This window comes from Marmota marmota, unplaced genomic scaffold (genome assembly GCF_001458135.2).
Source record: "Marmota marmota marmota unplaced genomic scaffold, marMar, whole genome shotgun sequence".
NCBI lineage: Eukaryota > Metazoa > Chordata > Mammalia > Rodentia > Sciuridae > Marmota > Marmota marmota.
The window spans coordinates 5526289-5544504 of NW_026000048.1; the positions used below are offsets into that span (position 1 = coordinate 5526289).

At 33.4% G+C, this 18216-nt stretch overlaps 1 protein-coding gene across 2 annotated transcripts in view; it reads left to right on the top strand.

Moving 5' to 3' along the window:
* Net1 (neuroepithelial cell transforming 1) overlaps window positions 1-18216 on the top strand; it is a 31073-nt gene that overhangs the window by 3033 nt on the left and 9824 nt on the right. Inside the window, exons 2-3 of one of the 2 annotated variants that reach the window (XM_015495159.2) lie at window positions 3423-3489; window positions 6783-6842. In XM_015495159.2, the coding sequence (XP_015350645.1) occupies window positions 3423-3489; window positions 6783-6842 (127 nt within the window). Of the gene's footprint in view, window positions 1-3422; window positions 3490-6782; window positions 6843-15658; window positions 15934-18216 lie in introns of those variants that run through there. The other variant, XM_015495160.2, reaches the window with a different exon arrangement.

The window sequence follows — 18216 nt, forward strand, 5'->3', positions numbered from 1 at the left end:
TTTCCTTTTGGGTATAGGACAAGTATTAAGAAAAATTACAAATCAAAGCTATTAATACTTTTTATCACACAGAAATAACTATACTGACCTCAGAAAGGTATTTTTGTTTTGTTTTGTTTTTTTTTTGGGGGGGGGGGGTTGGCATAGGGGATTTAACCAGAGGGGCGTTTAACTACTGACCCACATGTCCACCTCTGTTTATATTTTATTTTGAGACAGGTTACTAAATTGCTGAGGCTGGCTTTGAACTTGTTGTCCTTCTGCCTCAGCCTCCTGAGCTGCTGGGATTACAGGTATACACCACCATGTCCGGCTCGGAAAGAGTTTGATGTCTAAAAGTTGGAAAGAAAAATAGCTCTTAAGAATTCTTAAGACATTAACGAACGGAAAAACATTTCCAAGTCAATGGTAGATTCTTTCCAGTATTATCTGTAATCAGCTTTACAGTAATGCTATTTTCCCCCATTTTAATAATAAGCGTCTATTTATTTTGAATTCCTATGGAAAAAAGAAACCTAAAAAACAAATTATGTCCAGAAAGCATGTGTGACAGTGCCAGACTTCCAAAAATCTTGGAAAGACACACATTTTTTTTATAGAAGGCAGACTCAAAATCTAGTATCTATTTTAAATTCTTATGGGAAAATTTTTTCAATTTCATAAGACTTTAAGATTACAAGTGGCCTTTTTATAGGCCCCACAGGACATTCCACTTAAAAAGTGGGGGAGAGGGTTTAAAAGATTGAAATGTAAGCTAGAAGTGATAGTCCTTCATCTTTTCGAAAATTTCTATCCATATATACAAATATTTTTGTCCATATATTGAATATATTTTTAAATATACCCAATAATAAAATTGAAGTCAAAAAATAATACATTAAGGGCTGGGGATGTGGCTCAAGCGGTAGCGCGCTCACTTGGCATGCGTGTGGCCCGGGTTTGATCCTCAGCACCACATACAAACAAAGATGTTGTGTCCACCGAAAACTAAAAAATAAATAAATAATGATAATAATAATAATACATTAAGGAACTAGCGTGGTTCATTACATATTGAAGTCATAAAATAATACATTAAGGAACTATTGTGGTTTATTACATTTTTTTTATTTAATGCCACTGTGATTTCCCTTGACTCCAACATGCTTTCTTTAATATTATTTGATGGGTTTCTGAACAATGTAAATTATTTTTTCATTAACTAGTTTTAATACAAATGAAGCATAATTAGAAATGGTAAGGCTGCTGTTTGAAAAGAGAATCATTCTATTAATTCTTCTTAAGCCAAATTATATCTTCAGAGATTTTGATGTGTCATTGCCTTCTTCTACCATGGCAGATATGAGTTGAAGCAGAATTATAAATAGAAGAAAGGTATTAAACAATGTATCAAACAACATGATTGCCAACAGGAAGAAAAAACACATTCTTAAAAACAGAATTATTTTCAAGATGTTTCATTGTAAAATGTAGAATGGAATGATGGAATGAAGTTTAAAACAAACAGTTAAAAAAGCAATAGCTAGTTATCATTTATTGTCTACTATGTAACAAGCACTGTATATGTAAATATATATATATATATATATATATATATATATATATATATATATATAAACACACACACATATATATATATATATCCTTATGAAAACATCACAACTCTTCCAATTAAACTACAAAACTATAAAGATACTGATTTATCATAAAGTACACACTTTATTGAACTTAGAAAACTACAGAAACCCTTGAATTGATTTAAACTTGCAAATTTAAACTTGTAAATTTCTGCAGGAATGACAGCCATCTGTGGTATTTTTAAATTTATTATGAACAAAGATCATGAAAGTCAAAGAAAAAGACCAGATTCACAAATGGACTATGGCCTACAATCCAAGAAGCTAAATAATAACTTCTATAATACTTAGCCTAAAATAGCCAGGACTTCATTAATAACTGTCATGTTCCTAACTTTGGTCCCATTTCCTACTTAGGACCAATCAAAGTAAGCGAGATAGGCACCTTATCCAATCACAATACACACACACACACACACACATTCTTTTAGTTAGCTCGCCTACAACTTCCCTTCAATGACAGTCTTCATTCAGTTCATTTTTGAACCTCCCCTGTTTTTTCATTATAAGGCTTCATGCTCCTCTGTTAAAATGCAAATGATGATAGCTGACTCCATTGCCATAGTAAACTCATAATACTCTTTACTTTTCTCATATGGTTGCTCTTCAGTTATTTCAACATGGTGGTGGGATGGGGACATATCTCTGCTTTATTTTTCTTTACATTTGAATTAATTTAACAATAAATATGGTTTATAAACTGCCTTTATCTCCTATGCTAGCTATGTTTGCTTTTCTACATATTTTATAAACAAAGAAGTTTATATTTTTATAGAGAGAGAGGTTTGTATTTTAGAAAGGTAAAGACAGCTTTTGACATAGGAATATCTTGATTTATTTCTTTAGAGTGATTGGAAAACAAAATCCTTAAGGAACAAAATTCTAACCAAAGTTTAATCTTACTTGAGGCCTTTATCTCAAATGTATTATTCAGAGCTTTATATATAGTTTAAAATTGTAATTTTTTAAATCAGCAGGGATTTTCAATACCAATGTAAATAACATGGATTTAAATTGGGGGTGAGGGGCAGGTGGTACTGGGATAGAACCCAGTGTTGCTCTACCAGTGAGCTACCCAACCCCCCCTTTTTTTTTTTATTTTGAGACAGGGTCTGTCCAAGTTGTCTATACTGGCTTGGAATTTGCAATTCTCATGACTCAAGACTCCTGAGTTGCTAGGATTATAGGTGTGCACCATCATACCCAGCTAGGTTTTACTTGTTAAGAATATTCTTCTGTTTTTATTTGTTTAAATATTAGGCATGAATGAATTTCATATTTTTTAATCTAAGAAAGTTCAACTTGCCGGTTTTTATTTAACCTATTAATGCAATATATTATATTAATAAATTCTATATTATTGATCTCTGTGTTTCTAAAATAAACTCTGCTTGGTTTGGTGAACTATTTTTTTATTCACTTTTTTTGGGGGGATTGAACCCAGGAGTGCTTAACTTCTGAGCAACAACCTCACCCTTTTTTATATTTCATTTAGAGACAAGGTCTTACAGTGACTTGCTTATCTGCTGAGGCTTTTCACGATCCTCCTGCCTTGGCCTCCCGAGTTGCTGGGATTACAGGTGTGCACTACTGCGCCCAGCTTGTTCACTAATTTTATATAAGGTATTTTACTCTAAAGATTTTGAACATGACCAGGATCTGTGCCCTTTTTTGTTTTGTACTCTGTCCCTCTTATTTCCAAGATTGAATGACTAATCAAGCAATTTTAAATGGTTTTAAAACTATGTAGTCTGTTTATTTATTGTTTGAATTTTCTCTTCATAGATATTCCCTTCGGAGAGGTAGCTCCTTTACATTTTTAACACCTGGCCCCCACTGGGACTTCACTTTGGTAAGTACATAATGGGATTTTTATTTCAAGGCATTAGAATTAGTTCTTGGGTTGTCTTTCAGTCTCTTGTATAGCTCACTTGTCTTTACTTCTGAATATCTTGAATAGAATTTCTACAGCCATCTTTTGCAGCCCAATTTAGTCCTTTTCTTTTCTGTTAATAAGCTGGAAGAATTTTTTTATTTCAAGTCAATAAAATATTTTGCAAAGCACTCATATATATATATCAATCTTTACTCTATACAATCCTTTCTCACTTCCTACCAATGTTAAATTTAAGATCATGTTATGAAATATTGATTAAAAAATATAAGATGTTTGATTATACATATATAAAATTACATATATACATATTTAATGTAAACAAGTCATTCGAAATAAATATACATATATAAGATAAATCATTGTTTGCTATTGATCATCTCAGGATGGAGAAACTGATGCATTATTTTTAAGGCAAGATTTTACAAAGGCATTTATTTTTGTGTGATGTGACACTAGAAAACTGATTACAGTATAATACATATATAAATAAATTATACAAATAGATCATATAATTCTTATGCTTTCATATTTGGGGAAGATAGCAAAAAATGGTTCTTTTTGTAGTTTGCCAGATGTAACTTATGTATCTTTTGATAATGTTCTAATGAATTAGGCAATACAGAATTAATTTGCATTCTTTTCTGTTTAATATATATTTCTGTTGGGTATTCTTGTTGAAGATTTCTGTGCTTTTATTACCATTACATGTGTCATTTAGCCACTAAAGCATTCATAGCAAGACTCTCCTAATGTTTAGTGCAATTCTATATTTTCCTTTGAAACGTTTCCCATCTTGGCCCTTTTTCCTTATAGGTTGATAAGCCTAACCTCAAACAGAAATTCAGTAAATAAGAGTCTCCATACATTTGATTGTGCAAACCTATTAGCAAAAATATATTGAGCATGTACTCCTAGTGCATATTTTAATTTATGTAATAATATTATGAGCTATCTTAAAGCACAGTATTCACTTAGGGTAAGGTTAATGATAGTGGGCACCAATCAGTATGACTGTCTACAGAGAATACCATGTACATAGCATCTACTAAAATAATAAAAATTGAAACAAGAATCTATATATACTAGCAATAAAAAAATCAAATGTAACTTTTAAAGACCTATATGAATATAGGAAGAATTTTTTTAAAAAACTAGCATTAAATCCATGGAAGAATGTATGAGAACTTTATGGAGAAAATTGGAAAACATTAAAAAAGAATATAAAAGACCTAATTAAATAAAAGAAATTACTATTTTCATGCAAGAACTCTATCATAAAAATGACAACTTTCTGCAAATTACTCCATATTTGGTGCAGTTTTAATAGAAATCCTATTGGAGTTTGATAGATCTCATTCTACAATTCATGGGGAAGAGTAGAGGACCCAAAAACAAAAAGCAGTATACAAGATAGGAAGTGTATGACTTAACTGTATTGTATTAGTTATTAAAACACAGGGTGATATGGGCACAGGAATGATAAACAGACCAACAAACAAAATAAAGAACCCAGATACTTACCCACATGATGCTAGAACTTACTGTATCACAGGCATAATAAAGGAGTCGTAGGCGCTCAACAAATTCTGTCAGGGTGGGAGTAACTGACTGTCCTACCTCATGCTACATATATATAAAAGTAAATTCCAGATGGCTCAATGAAGTGAGATTTCAAGATATTTTTAAGAAATTACAGTGGAATGTTTCAAAGTCTGTTAAAGGTTCTTCGTGCATGTACTCATACGTATGCAATTTCACGTGACATTTACATGTTTTCTCTTATTGTAATCTTTTTGCTAGGCAATTACCTTTCCCTTCTTTCTCCCTGTCCTTCCCCATGTAAGTCCTTCCTTCCATCCCCAGCCTCTACTCTAACCCATAACAGTAACACCATTTGTATACTTCTATATTTTGCTCATATTATAATTAACTAATACACACATGGGCCTACAGATGGATACACATATGCAGGATATCTGGCTAGTTGGCTTTTCAACATTGTGATCATACTATTCATACTTTTCTGTATCATCTGGATATGATCTTTTGTTTTTCATGTTGTCACCTTATATTCAATTTTTTTTCCAGTTCTGATTTATATTGTTCTTTCGTTTCTCGTTTCATTTTCTTAATTTCTTTTAGTTCAATTTGAAATAGCGTATTGCAGTTTTGTCTGCCCCTTCAAGCATTTCCCTCTGCTGTGCCTTCATTCCTTAAAAGGATGGTAGTCTGCCCCTTTTTCTCTTTTTTCTTAGAATGATTCTGTACAGGATTTAACTTTGAGAATTTTTGTTCATCTTAATGTGAATTTTGTTTTTCTCCACTTTTACAAGGAGGCTGGGTTTAGGTAACTTTTCTAACTTCACAGGGCTCCCTATTTTTATGTTGGCTTGCTTTCTGAGACCTCCTGGTTCCATTATTTCCCCCTTTCCCTTCTGTACTTTGTCTTTCCTTTTTCCTTTTCTCTGATGACTCTGTGCTACTCAACTCTGATTAGACTCTTAGTAGTTTCTCTTCTGTGTGGAGCCAAGAACTCTTAAGGGAGTCCTGGTTGATCCATTTTTGATATTTCACAAGAGCTAAACTGGTCGCAAGTACTCTAAAAAGTTATTTTGAGATGAAGTGTTACTTAAGGGTAGTATTCTATATTGACCATAAACCATAAAATAATAGGTACACAGTTTTTCTACTGCTTAGCACCAGTAGAGCTGAATGATACTGGAAAGTAAATCCAGGGATATCAGTTTCAGCTTTCACTTGCTAAATCCTGCTTCAGGCAACACATCTTTTAGTTATTTTACTTTGGGCCAGGAAGAAAAAAGGACTTTTTTTCCCTAGTGAAAATTTCCCTCCTTTGCCCCCAGGATAAACAGTAAGTATTCCTTTTAAAAAAATAAAATAAAAAAAAAAAGTGTTGCCTTTCTCTTATAAAATCTATTTTACTTTTTCCTCGAAGTACAGACAGACCAATAACAATATGAGTACTATTCTGAGACCTTTACATAAATACACTTTTTTATATGGTGGAATCACTTCACAGCAAGAGATAACTTATTGGGGGGGTGGGGCTATTTTGATAGTATATGTGCCAGGGACAATTTATAAATGTTCCTCATCAAAATACTTTCCCTTTGCATATATACAAAAGCTTAACATTTTTAAGTTATTTTTCTGTTCGTTGCAGTTTGTTTATGGGCTAACATGTACCACTTGTACATAAGGATGAAATCTTTTTATTTTCCTTATAGAAAAGAAAACGAAGAGAGAAAGATGATGATGTTGTGAGCCTTAGCAGCCTTGATCTGAAGGTAAGCCTTGATGCCCTATTAAAGAAAAGCACTTTAAAATTTGTGAATATCCTTTTATTTCTATGCTATAAGAATGAATATCAGGTTTTTAGGGGGAAAGATGGTTTGTGGAATTTTTAAGTGCAAAACTGAATAATATTGGTTCACAGAGACCCTCTTTTTTGCTATTCTACTTCTTGGTTAAAAATAAGGGGGAACCACTCTCAAAACTGTTAGATTGGGGCTAGTGTGTAGCAGCCAAGTCTGGTGAAGAGGAAGCACTATGGTGCTCTAGCCTTTAAGGAATAGCAAAAATCCCTTAATATGATCAGATACAGTTCATACTTGACGATCTGTGATTAATTATATCTAAGTGTTTTTTAATTTGTAGATTCCCTGTTGCTTTTTGTTTTCTTATAATTTTTTGTTGTTGTTGTTATTGAAGAAACTGTCATTTTTTTCCTTTAGTACTTTCCACATCCCCATGATATCATTTACCATGTTATGATATTCCCTACATTTCTGATAAGTTGACCAGCAAGTAAATGGAAACTATAAAATGTGAAACCAGGGCTGGGGATGTGGCTCAAGTGGTAACGCGCTTGCCTAGCATGCGCGGAGCGCTGGTTTCAATCCTCAGCACCACTTGATTAAAAAAAATAAAATAAAACAAAGATGTTGTGTCAACCAAAACCTGAAAAATAAAATAAATATTAAAAAAATTCTCTCTCTCTCTTAAAAAAAAAAAAATGTGAAACCACTGGGCACAGAGGCATATGCCTGTAATGCCAGGAGTTTGAGAGTTTGAAGCAGGAGAACCACAAGTTCAAGGCCAGCCTTAGCAACTTAGTGCAACCCTGTCTTAAAAATAAAATTAAAAGGGTGAGGGATGTAGCTCAGTGATAGAGTACCTGGGTTCAATCTCCAGTACTACCAAAAAAGTGAAACTGCAAATAAGGGAGGACTAACATTGAATTATCTTTCAGGAAAGTGTGAAAAAAGACTGGAGACAGTATCTCTACTGTCTGCTTTTAGCTTTCATTGAATCAGAATTTAGCTTTTTCTCTCCATGATGGCAAAGAGAAGGAAATAGATGGAGACATTTTCATAATTATTAGACAATGAGTGCATATTGACAGATAACAGTGCTATTTCTACACTTTATAACCTTACTGAATTCTGGCTCTCTGAAAATATTACCAGAACAACTTGTTGGTAAGAAAAAGTTGAATTTATTCTACACTGTAATAAGAGAGAGCACTAATTAACCTCAACAATCTCAGTAATGTTTTAGAAGGGGGGAAAGTAAATCTGGTTTTAAAATGAAGCTTTTATTAGGGAAGAGGACTTGATTAATTTAAGTAAGGATCATGATAAAATATTGTGGTAAAGGATTTTAGATATCTGGAATATTTTGTTTCACTAAAAAGTTGTATATTGTTTATATGCCAAACGTGATGTTTACAGTGTTTGAACAAAATTTTTTAAAAATTTCTTTATATCAAAATTTACTTGATATAAAGAAATTTGCTATGTTTAAATTATTAAAATTGCTAATGAATCTGTTTTCCCTATTACCTCTTGTTCATGCTTTGTAAAATGACTTAAGATGTTAAAAACATTTAGTCATTTGGATCCAGATGATAAAGAGTGATGACAGATTTTCCTAGTGTATTGAAGGTAAAGATATTTTTCTTTGCTCTTGTGTTTTTTTCTAGGTTAGTCTTTTTTTGTCTAAGCTGTTTTTTCTTTTCTTTCTAATTCTTTCCTTAATTCTTATCATCTAATTCTGATTTATGTTGTGTCGTGGTTAATTTTAAAACATTGTTATAGTTTTTTTTATGTTTGGGCGCATATTTTTCTATCATGTTTCTATTGTTGGGATGTTTGTTTTTCTTATAAAGACTTTTATAAGATTTGACTACAATTCTTTACTACTGCTCATTCTGTGTGGAAAAAGGAAGAGTGAGTGAGTTCAGGAGATCGTTTTTTTAGCTTCTTGACTCCAAAGCTCTTCTGCTCTTCTGTTTTTTTGAGAAATAAATACATATGTTTAAATACATGTATTCCTACTTCCTGAGTTTCCTCCCCAACTTTTATTTCTTCTTCCTTTGCTTCCATCTCCTCTGTCCCACTCGGTTTGAGCTCTACTCTCTAAATTATCTCCATAGTATAAAAATATATAAAATAAAATAAAGATGTTGTGTCAACCAAAACCTGAAAAACCCAAAGTCAGTATGTATAGCACTACATGACAATCCAAATTTTTGTCCTGTGAGTGAGCTTTAAGAGTTCCTAAGGTTGGAGTGTGCCAGCCATGAACCCCTTACCATCACCCTTGCATATGTAAAACACTTCATAGTTTCAGCTGCTTTTCCCAAAATGGCTTATCTCACTTTGCTTCGAGTACCTGTTGATAGGTATTCTGTACTGAGATCTGGCAGAGGCCTCATATTTCTCTGCTTTCTTCACTTATACAGGTCTTGCAGTTGTTTATCCACATGAACTTGTAATTTTGGATTGTCACATAGTGCTATACATACTGACTTTGGGTTTTGGTTTTGCAGTCTTTGTTCCATGTGCTTTCATGGGCACATTCAGTGAAACCGTAAAACTGCCACTTCCACAGCCTTTTTCCAAAGTTAAGCCTTACATTATACATATTGTGGTAAAAGGCAACGTCCAGTTTCTTCTAATTGTAGCAGAGTTTACTGATACTGAATTTACTGGTATTATTTTAATTACTATAATCTTTAGGAAAAATAATATGAATACTTGTCAGCTAGCCCAAAGTTTGGGGCAGTTGTCATGTGTCCAGAAAATAAAGCTACTACTATGATCAACCTTACCAATAGGAACTGAAAAGAACACATAGGCCAGATTAAAGCCATATACCAAATGCTAGAGAATTTGTTGTCTGTAGAGAGAGAAGATGGGAGGGGAGGGAGGGGGGATGGTAGAGGATAGGAAAGGTAGCAGAATACAACAGTTACTAATAGGGCATTATGTAAAAATGTGGATGTGTAACCGATGTGATTCTACAATCTGTATTTGGGGTAAAATTGGGAGTTCATAACCAACTTGAATCTAATGTATGAAATATGATATGTCAAGAGCTTTATAATGTTTTGATCAACCAATAAAAAAAATTAAAAAAAAAGATGATCATATAAATTCAAGACAGATGAAACCTTCCTATCTTTCAGGTCTAAGCTTTCCAGAATTAATGATATAAAATCCCATAGCTTCTCAGCCCTATGTGACTCATTTTCTATGGTAGCTCTTCCTTTTGTGTTCTCTAGCTGACTTTGATAAAGATAAAATTTTGTTTTCTGAATAACTTTCTAAATGACATTGAGATTGCTAAATGACTCTCTTATACAAATGTAAATAGAAATGCATGTTTTTCCCACAGATATTCAAATATAACACAATGTTCCTCCTTTAATAAACTCTCTTTAGATCCTAAAAAAAAAAAAAAAAGATTATATATTTTTATATAATAGCTGAGAATAGAACTTTAAGTTTGCAGTGGTCCACTGTCATTCACCACAGTTCATCTCATTGTAAGAGGCACTCAGATAAACAGAATGAGCATATAGTGGAGACCAACACTCCTACTTTCTGTACCTTGGTTAATGGCTAATCTCTACATTTTCTCCTGGTATGCAATACTGCTTCTGATTTATTTTGGCCCAGGTGGGGGTGATGAAATTTCAAGTACTCTTACTTGGCTGTTCCCACCTAATAACTAAGGACAAACATGAAGGATCTACCAGCTGCTTTTTCAGGGTTTTTTAAGCAATTAATTAATAAATGCCAGCCCAACTCTAAGTGCTTAAAATTACCACTGCCCCTTCTCTTGTTCATTTGCTACCATGAGTACCTAAGCCATTGCCTTTACTGCTTCATCTGTACCTCATCCTGATCCATACCATGTTACCGTTTTACTAATGAGAAATCCTATTCCAGAGTCCTGTCCTGTGTCTCACCACTAGACCAGTTTCATTGTCAGTGTCTTAGCCTAAATTCTTTCCAGAAATCAGGGCCTGAAATGAGGGCTCATTTGACAGGTGATGTATCTTGAGGTGTGATGGGGAAGTAAAACAGAGGAGGTTCATGCAATGTCTACAATTAATCTGGACACCACTGTGGGCAACTAGAATTGGTCTTACTGGGGGCTCTATCAGGGGACTGAAGAGAGGACCTTCTTTCTCCACTAGTCATTGGTGGCCCTTGGGGTATCCATCACTTACCCTGTAAGGCTACATATACATAGATTTTACACAGAGCCTCCAATAAGCAGGTGCAAGGCAAGGGATGCACAGTGCAGCTAAGACCAGGAGCTGCAAGGTCACCTTTAAGGAAGCTGGTTGTTTCAGCAGTGAGTGAAGTGAGAATGGGCTGAAAAAAGAGGAAAATGGGTTCAAGACACAGTAGTGTTTTGTATTTAATGTGGAGTCTTAATTAAAGTCAGGGAAAATGAGAGGGATCCCACCCAACATCCTACTACATGAGCATAAGTGATCAAATATTATACTGGAAATTATTTCTTAACCTGTATGTATACTTGAGATAAAAAGTCATCACTAAAATCCTGTGTACATTATTTTATTTACTGTTTCTATTATCACCGCAAAAAGAACCATTGCTTTGATAAATACTTCCTAGCCTGCCAAACTATTTTGTTTATATACCTCTTTCTAATAGTATTTAATTGATCCAAATTTATGATATTTTCCTAAAGCAAATTCCTAATAAAACGTAAATAGGACACTCAAATTTTTATCCAAGTGATATTAAAAACCCAAATCCACATATAATTTCATTACTAGTTTCTTTCATACTCATTTAGTCCAAATGTTATAACTTCCTTTTGTGTTTGTGTATGTTGTTTTTAACTTATTGCTAGATATTTTAGAGCTCTGGTTTCTTAAAAGTTCCATTTTCTAATCATTGCTTCCTTTTTTAAGTAAGATTTTTAATTCTGATTTTAACCAATTTTTAGTGAGATATATAGTAGTATTTGTAATCTTTAAATCTATAATTTTAAAATGGAACATGATTTTCTTATTTTAGAAAAGCCCTTATAATATTTCTTGTGAACTGTGAAATTTTAATATACTTATATATGATTGTTAAATATATGTTTAATTTAGTAATACGAAACATGAAAACTAGATAAGAACTGAAGATACAAATTTTGCTGTCATTCATATTTTTATACAAAGATTGTTGATGGTAGTCATCTTTACAATGTCTTTGCGAACATAATTACAAAATTGAAAAACAAAAAGAAAACAGGTTAAAAATTTCATTGCAGTTCACAATATCTCCTGTAGAGGGCAGAAGAGAACTTAGATGTTTTTCTCTGCCCATAATATGGCTTTTCTAGCTTAGTATTCAAATGCTCATTATTATTGCAGATATAAGTAAGTAAAAATAGTACCTAGACCAAAATGATAAGGACTATCCTTTTTCTTTTTTTTTTTTTTTTCTCAGTACTGGGGATTGAACTCAGGGTCTCACACATGCTAGGCAAGCTCTCTACCACGGAGTTACATCTTCAGCTCAGATTTTTCTTAAATTCTAATTTATTTCTACATATCAAAACATATTTCACATTAAAAGAGGGAGAAAATAGGTAGCCTAGCAGTCATATTTTAATAGAGAAAGTCAAAATAATTTTCTCTTTATCTTATTCATATTTTAGGAGAAGAAAGCATTTTTAAAAGCTCCATACAAGCAAAACAGAGCCTACAACTAAACATGTCTTTAGGAACCAGTATTTTAAAAAATTAAAAAAGCTTGATCCCTTTTACAAAACTACATTATTATTTTTAGATAACTCAGTTTGGTTTTTAGGTTTATAAATTCTAGATTTTCTACACAAAGACAATTAACCAGTCTGCCTCTATTATACCATTTGTAGAAAGTAAAAAACTGTTGCTATTAACAACATAATTAAAGTATCATGATTCTTTGAAATAGGATCTCTCCTAAACTGTTTAAACACCTGGAATTGTATTATCTTTTTGCCTACCCTGCACCTTGATTTTATGGAATCCAAAGACTCACATTCTCTCAGAATACTAATTGAACATCTACATGTAATTAGACTACTAACCTACACATTTTAAATGAAACTAAAATTTCATTGTTGATGAGCCAGGAATTTTTTTTTAATTTGTTATCACTAGAACCTTTTTGTTTCATGTATGCCTTCTGTTTGTACATAGAAAGACTTCTACCTTTACCTCTTGGGTCCCCAGCTAAAAGAGGAAAATGAAAGATATCCCTTCTCCCTCATTAACTTGGAATAACTTCAAATAGAACTAAATTGAAAAACATAATTTTGAGAAAGATATCAGGTAAGAGACCCACAAGAACTCCCTAATAACCTCTTTCCTAACTCTCTCTGCACATTATCCTTTATTCCCTTATGAGACCAAGTGACCATAAAGTATTGGCCTCACTGACACCATTTTTAACTGAGAAAGCTAACTAAACCAAACTGTAAGGTTCTAGCCTAGGCTATTCCTATAGCTCTTGAGAACCTGGGGAGATTAGTTCTCTACCTGTAACATTAGGGAACTAGAGTTCACATTGTCTAGGTGCTTCCACTGTAATACTGTATAGAAATATCTTCTACAAACAGTTCTTCACTCGTAACACCAACCACATCACACCTAGTTCCAAAATATGTGACCAAATAATAGAGAATAGATGGTAAAATATAACCAATCTCTTTTTTAAAAAAAATCACTTAAAAATTAAAAAATTCAAAGCAGAAAGATAAAGCATTAGCATCATCTTATATACAAAATACAACGGTGGTAGCTACAGAAGGGCAATGATGGTCCTTCCTGCAAAAAAATAGCACTATTTCACATACCCTAGTAAATTACATTTTATAGATTATTTACTATTAGCAGTACTTATGCCCATTATTTTTCTCTGTTCACTCTTCAACACCTATTTATTCACCTATCTTTATTCCACTGTACTAGCACTACTGAGAACCTCATTAAACTTGTAATCACTAAGTCCATGGATCTTTTCTTACCTTCCTTAACATCTTTGCTATAATTTATACTTTTTATGCCCTTGGCTTCTTTCTTTCCTTCCAAATATTCCTTTTGCAAAATTTTCTTTCCCTTGGCAGTCCTGCAGAGTTGGGTCCTTGGAGCAGTGTTCTTTTTGTTCAGATTTTCCCTCTGAGGCATCTCATTCATTCCCAAGGCTTTAGTTCTGATCTCTGTGTAGCTGACTCTCCAGTTTAAATTCACCCCAGCCTTTTTTCCAAGGCCTTGTCCATCATCTACCAACTGAATAGTTTCATTTATATGTTCTTCACTGCCTCAGGTTTGGTATGTTTAAAGTGAAATAATTTTCCTTTGAAACTTGTTCCTCTTTATTTCTTTATTTGCGTTTATAGTCCTGTGCTTAAAATCTTAGGAATCTTTGACTTCTTGAATATATTCTTTTCCTTTCCCGAAGCCCCTACCTTAGGCAAAGTTCTTGACCCCTCCTTGTGATTTTGCATTATTTTTTCAGTTATTTTTTCAGTTTCAACCACCTTAAATACCAGTCACATATCTTATTACAACATGGTTCTCGTTGTCTCTCTCACTTGCTTAGTAAAGTCATCTGCTCTTATGTCTTTACCCACAGCCTGTTACCTTATAGTGTGAGTTTACTCCCTCATCCCACTTGCATTTTTCTCTTGCTTAAACCGGTGAACAAATAACATGGCATTCAAGGCCCTACTGAAATAACATCTTACAGCCTGAGGCACTTACTAAGTACACCATTTATTTGCAGTTTGCAAAAGCCATCTTGTATCAGTATCACTTCATGGGGCCTGCCTTATAGGATAGCCTATTAGCACTTTAGGAGCAGAATGAAACCTACTTGTTTTTGTTTTAATCACCCAAGCATCTAAAATGGTGCCTTTTATACAGTAAATTTCTTTTATCTTAAGACTAGAAATTTAGAAAACTGTCAGTAGTGTATCACTTCAGGGAGATCACTTTACCTTCATTATCCTTATTTCCTCACTTGTGTATCACAAGACTTTTTAAGCAGGTCTTTTGACTGACTCTATTAGAACTATATCAAGATCAGTTCTTTTAATTTAGAGAGGGACCCTATTATACATTTTTAGAACAAAAATCATCTTTTTTTAAATTTTACAAAACATTTGGTACACAGATTTTAAGTTTTTTAAATATTACAGGAAAAATATCTGCTGTAATACTGATCCTAAAAGTTATATTTTACCCATAATCCAGTAGGAGATTTTCTTCAGCAATGGAGTAAATATAGTTTGTCTACTGTATTATCCTGCTAGTGGGGGGGGGGGTAAGAACCATCTTATAAAAGACGCTCATAATGTTAAAATTGCTAATATGCTTACACTTATGTATAATAAAATCAAGCTCTCTGGATAATTTAGGCTTTTCTTAAATATATTGCTACTTAACCCTAAATTCCTGTTTCCTTACTATAGTTGATTCTATTCCTAGGCAATAGAATGTTATAGGGAAAATAAAAAGGAGCCCTTGTGAAAGAGTAGGTAATTTAGATAGCATTTCATTTTCCTTTGAGAATACATTTTAAATCAAGGAGAGACGTTCTGCCCATCGTTAACCCCGCATCTTTCCCACTTGCCCTCCCACAAGTCCCATACCTTTTGATAGAGCTTTCTCTTGCACAGTGCAAGCTGAGAAGCCTAGGTGTACCCAGCAGGCGGCTAACTCAAGTCACGTGGCACTGGGCCCCGCCCCTGGAGCCTGGCTGGCTGCAGCTCCACCCCCAGAGCCCTGAGGTCTGAGTGCTTGCTGCCTGCGGTTCGCAGACGCGGCCAGCCCCACCACTAGCAGGAGGCATGGGCACATGGCTGCCAGTGGAGGCTGAGCACTCTGAAGAAAAGCCTGTGCTCCCCCAAGGTGCTTCTTTACGGGGCTGACTTGCATGTGGATTCATTCAAGAGATTTGAAGGGATACTCGGTAAAGCATGGTGGCGCATGATGATATTGGAGGTCTCTTACCTATTAAAAGGACTATCCGAGTCCTAGATGTTAATAACCAGTCCTTCAGAGAACAAGAGGTAAGAATTTAAGAGAACTGGCCAGAGGAATGTTTTCTAACTCCACAGAACATTTGGGAATTTTTAACAATTTATGAACTATGATTTTAAATTTTTGGTCTTATTAAATCTTAAAATGTATGACTTTGATATGCAAGTTTGAATTACATTTAGGAGCTGTGGTCTAAATTGAAATAATAGGCTTATATATAACTGCTTGGGTATACACAAGACTTTAAATATATGTACTTCTCTGGTTTCATTTGTCACATTTCTTTCTGATGATTAATGTGGTTGCGTTTTGAGGTTTTTTTGTTTTTTTAACTTGAATTTATATTACCAAGTCTTAGGAACTCCTTTAGTGGAGTAAGAAAAATAAGAATCTCTTCCTCACAAATTAATGCTAGTGAACAAAATGCCAGTGAAATGTTGTCTGAACTGATATGGGTGTTTGTTTTTCTTTCCACCTCTAATAAGCGCATTGTGTGCCACTTTTTTCTCAGAAAGAAAAAAATGTGTTAAAATATTTAAGCCACAGTAACATTATCTAAGTTCTTTATCCTTGCTTAAATATTTCTCCTTGCTTTAATTTTCAGATGTCATTTTGGCTTTTTAAAGTCTTTATGAACATTTAACAAAGTTATTTTTTGACATTTTATATAATCTTGGTATTTAACACTATATGGTATTCTGTATGTATTATGTACTGGGAAGTACTTGTACTATGTACTGCAAAGTATGAACTGTTGGTATATACCACATTGTTACTTATGTAATAGAAATGTATGTAATAGAAATATTCCTGTATTCAGCTAATTGTATAGCTCTGGATTGTGGTAATGGGTCTGCAGATGTATACATATGTCAAAACATAACATTTTTACATATGTGCAGTTTATTGTATACCTCTGTGAAGCCATTTTTCATACATATCTACACACCTTTTGGCAGTTAAAATAGCTACCATCTTTAAGAGAGAGGTATGCATTTATTTGGTGTGGATTGCCTTGGATATTTATTTGTTTGGTTTTGGTTTTGGTTTGTATGCTTCAATGTTCTTTAAATATATAAGTGTTTTCTTTGAGTAAAACAACTCATACATACATGGTCATCAATGTTAATTCTAAAACTGATCATCTTTTGGCCCATCAAGAACTAGGCTTTTTTATTTAGTATTGGATATGAGCCATGTTTCTGGCATACCTTTATTTGAAGATTAAAAACACCGGGAATGTGTTGTTTTAGAACAGCTTAATAATTTGAGTATTTCTGTTTCCAAGTCTAAAGGGGAAAAAAACCCATGTGATGATAACTTATTTTTATGTTTTTTGAAAATAAGTTTTTTTTACTCTTCTGATTTTAAAGTTCTCCTTAGGTAGGAAAGAACGGTGAATCTAATAACCCAGGACGAATAAACCCAGACACAAACTGACTTTTTTGTCTTGATTCAATTGACCATAGAAAAGTCAATGTCCTAAAATATACTCTCTAAGTGGCATGGTTAGAAAAACCCTTCTTGGCAAAAAAGCTAAATTCAGACTTTAAATGTATGTACTTCTGTGGTGTTGCATTTATCTGTAAAATATATCCTGATAAAAAGCTAAATTAAAAAAAAAAAACTAAATTAATCTTAACAATTTTCTGTTTATAGACATCCAGAAAATATTTTAGGGCACAAAAAGCTGACTATAAGTGAATTATGAAAAGTAAGTATAAGCCCAGTGTAAAGGCAGATTTCCTGTGATAATACATGGGACTGTCTATCTAAACTGGATAGTCTGATTAAAAATTAACCAAAATAAACAACATAAACTTATTGTGAGAGCACTGGGTTTTTTTCCCCTTCCAAGTGAACTTTATCCTTGGTAAAAAATTGTCTACAGTAGAAAGTCTTTGAGCAGGGAAACCTTATTGGTATTCTTTGTTTATACCCATGATTTTCAGATTATCTTTTGAGGAAGGAGAGTTATTGAAATGTCTTTTGAGGAGAGTTATTGTTTCAATATCCTCATCTGTTCTAAGCTTCTTGTATTCACCATAACATGCCTCCAGCACTTTGAAATAAATACACCGCCACCACCAAAATTATCTGAGCCTTCTTTTGGTGGTGGGAAGTTATGCATATTCCTATTCAGTTTTTTTTTTCATTGCCTCCAAATACCTTATCTATTTCCTATAAGTATTAAGAAGTGAATATAGGTGTAATACCAGTTCTCTAAAAACCTTGTCTTAGAAATATGTTTTGTGACAGTGACACATATTTGGGTTTTTAATAATAAAATTCAGATCATTGAAATGGTTCAG